The sequence below is a fragment of the Hippocampus comes genome, unplaced genomic scaffold (genome assembly GCF_001891065.2).
Source record: "Hippocampus comes isolate QL1 unplaced genomic scaffold, H_comes_QL1_v1.1 scaffold315, whole genome shotgun sequence".
Taxonomy (NCBI): domain Eukaryota; kingdom Metazoa; phylum Chordata; class Actinopteri; order Syngnathiformes; family Syngnathidae; genus Hippocampus; species Hippocampus comes.
The window spans coordinates 631,807-638,664 of NW_017805539.1; the positions used below are offsets into that span (position 1 = coordinate 631,807).

The 6,858-nt window shown below is 42.7% G+C and overlaps 1 protein-coding gene and 1 long non-coding RNA gene across 2 annotated transcripts in view; both read left to right on the plus strand.

Moving 5' to 3' along the window:
- Positions 1-6,858, plus strand: part of fam189b (family with sequence similarity 189 member B) — a 12,015-nt gene that overhangs the window by 4,348 nt on the left and 809 nt on the right. Inside the window, exons 6-12 of the mRNA XM_019878578.1 lie at positions 69-159; positions 3,953-4,253; positions 4,677-4,999; positions 5,101-5,142; positions 5,348-5,523; positions 5,688-5,834; positions 6,764-6,851. Coding sequence (XP_019734137.1) covers positions 69-159; positions 3,953-4,253; positions 4,677-4,999; positions 5,101-5,142; positions 5,348-5,523; positions 5,688-5,834; positions 6,764-6,851 — 1,168 coding nt within the window. The remainder of the gene's footprint in view (positions 1-68; positions 160-3,952; positions 4,254-4,676; positions 5,000-5,100; positions 5,143-5,347; positions 5,524-5,687; positions 5,835-6,763; positions 6,852-6,858) is intronic.
- LOC109520994 (uncharacterized) lies at positions 1,531-2,195 on the plus strand. The gene is made up of 3 exons (XR_002169264.1): positions 1,531-1,690; positions 1,823-1,939; positions 2,003-2,195. It is a non-coding gene; the product is annotated as an uncharacterized LOC109520994 (long non-coding RNA).

Below are 6,858 nucleotides of genomic sequence, written 5' to 3' on the forward strand. Positions count from 1 at the left end.
AATATTGTTTCTTTTTTTTTTTTTTTTTTTAATGCACATAAGTGGCACTGTGGTGATGCTTCCGGTGACATTTTGTGTGTGTCAAGGCAACAATGTTCGACCAACACGGCGCTGAGCTGTCCGGAGAGCGAGCGACATCGACAGCGTTCAGTGGAGAAGGTGAGTCAGGATTTATTTACACATAATGTAAAAATATTCAATCGATGCATTCATCGTGAAGGAGTCAATGGGTTGAGTGTTGATTGATCGTCTCTTGAAGGAATTGAGGGAGGCAAAACAGTCGAGCGTATTTCTTGGCTGCCAACCAGCAAAAGCGTTGTTGAGTCAGTTTTAAATTTGCTGTCCAAAGAAGTCAAATTGACGCTGGCTATGAGAGGTCGAGCTACATTCACGTACTGGCATGGAAATAGGAGTTCAGAACAGATACATATTCTTATATTAACACATTTAAAAAGATACCAGTTACTGGAATTGATTGTTGGCAGGAACAAGAGAAAGATTCATCTTTATTCCAAATTACTATCATCATGAATGATAAAAACCTCATTCATTTCACATTGCTTTGAATTCTTTTGTTTGATTACAAGCACAGTGGGCCTACTCGTTAGCAAGTGTCTTTCACAGTTCTACGAATCATCTTGAATGATCTCCCTGCGCCTGCGTGGGTTTTACTCAAGCTTCCGCTCACATTCCAAACAACATGCATGTTATGTTCATTGAAGACTCAAAAATAGCCCAAAGATGCGAATGTGAGTGTGAAAGGTTCTTGCTAAAAAGCTGGGGACTGGTCCAAGGTCAACTGGGATAAACCTTAATGAGTAACTGGAATAGAAAAGGGATGGATGTCTGATTACAACAGCAAATATACAGTAGATGGAAGAAACAGAGGGGATGTGGTTTGATGTGAAAGAGAAATAACCAACAAGGCACTTAGTCTTTCCAAAAGATGTCATGCAAGTGCACTTTTTCTTTTTAATAGACACCATAAACAGCAATTGTACGTGACAGTCCACACGAGGGGTCTTGTATTATTAATCGATCTGGCAACCCCTCGCAGATGGATCCTCTTGTAGCTGTGAATTATTAATACATTCCTGTAAAATATGACTTACATATTTGCAAAGTTACTCCAGGCTAGAAATGTGTTTATCCGAATCCTGGATGAATGGATGCGCTTTCTTTTTAATAGACACCATAAACAGCAATTGTACGTGACAGTCCACACGAGGGGTCTTGTATTATTAATCGATCTGGCAACCCCTCGCAGATGGATCCTCTTGTAGCTGTGAATTATTAATACATTCCTGTAAAATATGACTTACATATTTGCAAAGTTACTCCAGGCTAGAAATGTGTTTATCCGAATCCTGGATGAATGGATGCGCTGTCGTTACTCTATCAAACGGCTGGAATTCCAACGCTAGTTTCACTTTGGTCCAAATTGATATTGTGGTAATGTATTATCTTGGAAGAAAAAAATAGCAGGTAAAACGACCATTTTTCCATATTATGTATGAAGCTCCGTGGTTCTTTTCATGAATGTCGGAGAATAAAAGTGTTTTGGCCTTGGCTCCCTCCACAGGTTTCTCTTTTCATGCTGCTGTCTGCAGTGTGCGTGATCCTCAGTTTGGCCGGCTCCATGCTCTCCTGTCAGAACGCACAGATGGTCAAGTCCATGCTCACCTGTGAGGTACAAACGCAGTCATAGCCACAGACTAAAATGCCCTTCGAAACAGATGCGCGATGGAACATTCCAGGAATTGATGACATAGTTTGGTCAGATCGTTCCGCAGTGTCTTGACTTCTCACTCTTTGTGTGTAGATAGAGAACGGCCGTTGTGTGTGTTGCGTGGCCGCGGAACCCTGCTCCAGCAAAGAGGATGGAACCCTTGTCCTCAACCTGAATTCAGACTGCCACTCGGTTAGACATCAACTGAAGGTAAGGAGGTTGCGTCTGCCGCAAGAGCGAAAAGAGCTGAAGATATTCTATATTGTTCTGCAGGACTTGTTGTTTAGCGCGTGTGGTCTGAGCATTCTTTCCACCATCATCTGCACTCTGTCCACGGTTACCTGCAGCATCCATATTTTCTCCCTGGATCTTGTGCACCTGGTGAGTGCACACAGACACTTTTTTTTTTTTTTTTTCCAACAAGTGCTCAAAAATTTCAGTTCATACATTTACCAAATTTGGACTTAAAGTCAATTGTTCGGCAACACTGAAGCATGGTAGTGCCAATATCATGCTTGACACTGGAACTGAGGGGTTTTTTTTCTATCACAGCATCCCGGCATTTGAAAGAGGGTGTGTAGACTTTTTATACCCACCGTAAGTGAGGTCATAGAGCTTCTATTTATCACTGTATGTCTTTGTAGGTGGTGGCATCTGGGATAGTTGGCATTATCTCATGGAGGAGACCTTTAACGCTCGTGGTATGTCCATTTTCCGTTTCCCCCCAAACAATTTTTACAGTGACATCAGACCACTTCCAGAATTACAAACTCCAAAAACATCAACAATAACTGCGGATAGTCCTGTATGAAACATTCATGGTGGCTGTTTACCCAGCCAAGTGTGCTAATGCTAGCTAAGCACCCGTTTAGTTGCTTCATTGTTGCGGAAAATTCTAATCGCATCGAACTGACACTCTGCCACAGCCTTTATCGCAAACATATCAAACAACAAAGCAAATATAAGGCAAAATTGAACTCAATGTATAAACTTACTTAGCCTGGTTAGCAAGCGGGACCACAAGCAACTCTTCTTCTTCTGTACGCATCCAGCCTGAGGTTGCACTTGTTGGCAGGAACAAGAGAAAGATTCATCTTTATTCCAAATTACTATCATCATGAATGATAAAAACCTCATTCATTTCACATTGCTTTGAATTCTTTTGTTTGATTACAAGCACAGTGGGCCTACTCGTTAGCAAGTGTCTTTCACAGTTCTACGAATCATCTTGAATGATCTCCCTGCGCCTGCGTGGGTTTTACTCAAGCTTCCGCTCACATTCCAAACAACATGCATGTTATGTTCATTGAAGACTCAAAAATAGCCCAAAGATGCGAATGTGAGTGTGAAAGGTTCTTGCTAAAAAGCTGGGGACTGGTCCAAGGTCAACTGGGATAAACCTTAATGAGTAACTGGAATAGAAAAGGGATGGATGTCTGATTACAACAGCAAATATACAGTAGATGGAAGAAACAGAGAGGATGTGGTTTGATGTGAAAGAGAAATAACCAACAAGGCACTTAGTCTTTCCAAAAGATGTCATGCAAGTGCACTTTTTCTTTTTAATAGACACCATAAACAGCAATTGTACGTGACAGTCCACACGAGGGGTCTTGTATTATTAATCGATCTGGCAACCCCTCGCAGATGGATCCTCTTGTAGCTGTGAATTATTAATACATTCCTGTAAAATATGACTTACATATTTGCAAAGTTACTCCAGGCTAGAAATGTGTTTATCCGAATCCTGGATGAATGGATGCGCTGTTGTTACTCTATCAAACGGCTGGAATTCCAACGCTAGTTTCACTTTGGTCCAAATTGATATTGTGGTAATGTATTATCTTGGAAGAAAAAAATAGCAGGTAAAACGACCATTTTTCCATATTATGTATGAAGCTCCGTGGTTCTTTTCATGAATGTCGGAGAATAAAAGTGTTTTGGCCTTGGCTCCCTCCACAGGTTTCTCTTTTCATGCTGCTGTCTGCAGTGTGCGTGATTTCAGTTTCAAATTTGCTGTCCAAAGAAGTCAAATGGACTATGAGAGGTCGAGCTACATTCATGTACTGACATGGAAACAGGAGTTCAGAACAGATACATATTCTTATATCAACACATTTAAAAAGATACCAGTTACTGGAATTGATTCAGTGATTTTCTCACGATCGATCAAGAAAATGAAGCCAGATGCCAACTCCTTTCCCCTTACTTCATACATTTTAGTCTCCATGGACAGCGGGTCTCTGCTCATGTCAGAGATCGTAGACATCCCCGATGATTCGTCCCCGTCTGAGGACTCGTGTCTGTTGGAGGTGGCGCTGAGGAATCAAGGCGGCAGGGCCAGCAGGACGGCCAGTGAGGTGAGCGACGGGCCGGACGGCGGAACGGAGCGCCTCAGCCTCCGTGCTCCTCGGTCACAGACGCCGGAAAGTCCTCTGGCCGGAGGACCAAGAGCAAGACGTTTTCTTAGAGGAGAGAGGTCCAACTCGTGTTCTTCACCCAGCACTGCGACCACCACGTACAGGTGGGTGGGAAAAATCCAATCCCAGAGTCCATCTGACACCTTTGACATTTTACACTCCAGTCCTGAAGGTTCAATCATGTCAATTGCAACACACAGCAAGCTTTTTTTTTTTTTAAATTCAGTTCAGTTAGGAAGCTGACCCATTAAGCTAACTAAACTGTAGTTGTTCGTAAAGTTATTCAGGTCAAAAGTGTATCATCTATCTATCAACGATAGATAACTTACTGTACAGCACCACCTTACTTTTTTATTGATATCGCAACAGAATGACTTGGGCTAATATGTTATTAGGCTAACATTTAGAATGTTCTGGTGTAATATGATTAACTCAATGGGTGTATGGTAAAAAGAAAATGTTTCCGAACACAATTTACAGCCTACAGTGTAACTCGCAATGGTCTTTACTACTGTTCGCTCCTCAAGGTCTCCAGTGTTGCGGCGCCAGGCTATGCTAGCTCGAAGCTGTTCTCAGTTGGGAGCCATAGCGGGATCCGCCTCACAACAGAAATCCACCATACCGGACATCCAAGTTCGCCCTTCCACTCCTTTACGCCAAGCAGGTGCCCATGACAACGGCGAGCAGTGGGTGGGTCAGAATGGCGGACCTCCATTACAGCGCCAGACTCTGCACCTGCGACGACGGGCCGGGAGAAATAACGGCGAGAGTGGCAGAAATGACAACGAAGGCCTCCTAAGCATCATGAGGTCACGCAGTGAGCCGGGCCTCAGCTCCTCTATAGCTGCCGGTAAATAAGGCCCGGCTGCAAAGTGTTGTTAAGCTTCCTTGGGTCCCTTGGAAAGTGCTTTATTATGGATTAAAAATGTCTTTTTGCCCTTTCTCCTCCAGTGGACTTGAGCTATGGGTGCAATAAAGCGTCTCCAGACACAGGTAATATTGGCTAAATTTTATAAAGACAGAATTTTATAAGGATAATTTCAAATGCCTTAATACAAACATGAGGAGAAAATGACATTTATCTGGACCTCTGTAAGTCTTTTTCTGTCAAGGACAAAAAAGAATACGTGAAATTACGTGTTTTATTTTGGGGGTTTGACAAAAAATAAAGCAGGCACAAATCTCATTTTCTCCTAAGGTCCATCCAACGAGGCGCTCCTGCTGCCCCCTACATCTTTGCCGCCGGCTACCGCTTTACCAAGAAAAGATAGCATGAAATCCACAGATCCGGGGGTACAAGTTCCTTCCAAAGCCCCGCCGGCGTCTCCCCTGCGTTTGCCCAAAGATTACCACCGCTCACTTGGTGACCTCAAGGTTTGTCTGTCAAAGGTCCTCAGATATCAACACCCATACACACAGTTGATTAGCGAGTCGACCTCACAGTGCAGAGGTCTTTCTGTATACAAAGGTCACTGTGTCTTGTTTTACGCGTTCATGTTAATCTTTCCATACTGATCTCGTAACCTGTCCACCGCAAGGTGACTCGAGTCCTGATGGCTCGCTTCCTGCAGCGCTCCAAACGCAACCTGGCACCCTCCTCCGAGCATGCCGGGAGTGCAGGGCAGGTACCTAAAAGGAGAGGAGGAGCTGAGGGCGCTGCCACCAACCATCTGTCTTTGGAACAAGTATGTCCACTCCACTACACTTTACCTGATTCCCTCAAGTAGTCGCTGTCTTTGTAATGGACGTTGTACCCCAATCTAGAATGCCTATCAGGAAATAATGATCTCAGATCAATTACAATATCGTTCAGATACAGACATTGAGTGGAAGTGCCGTGTCATCCATTCCAGTCACCCCAAAACACTCAATAAAAATGTTTGCAATGTGCAAGGAAACTAGCACTTTATAATATTGGACGTTCAAAAACATATAGTAATGAATTAAATAGAATGTAAATAATTAAATAAACAGGATGTACATTACAATTACAACATTGCGACTCTTTCTGGTGTCCACTCACTTGGCTACTCGAGAGCAGTATAATACAGTCATGCAGTCGTGTTTCGCAGAGGATAATGGAAATATGCCTGTGAGTATTGTTATATTACCTGTTAACTGATTCACTGATGCGCCATTTGTGTTCAAATATCCACTCTTAAAAGAGTTATAACACAGCTGCTTAGATGCTACTAATTAGCCAGTCTAGGGTGTTTTGTGTTAGCATTAAGCTAGAGGGTTCCAAGGCAAAGTTATGTTTTTTGTATTTATTTATTTATTTTTTTACGCACAAGTAATTCTCTCTGTTTTATTTTTTTCGTTTGACAGTAACTTTGACACTCATCTGAGAGTGTCAGTAATCAAATTGAAGCCTCTTTTTTGAGATTTATTCAATATTCGCTGGTGTTTGTGAAGCGGACAAATGAGTGCGATAGAAAGTGAACAGTAATGTTGTTCAAGATTATTCCAAAAGTGACTGATAGATGTCCATCCTCAGCCATTGCTTGCAGAAACAAGGTAATTCCAAATGTGACATGACTTTATATTCAACATAATAAAGGTGTTTTCCGTTGTTTGTTGACATACTTGCTGGAAAAAAAAAAACATTGTTCAGGTCTGGCGAACCCCTTGGAGCACCAATCGAGGACAACCCAACCAGCATCCCCACCAACGTACCCACCATCACTCTCACAGCGACAGCCGCCACAC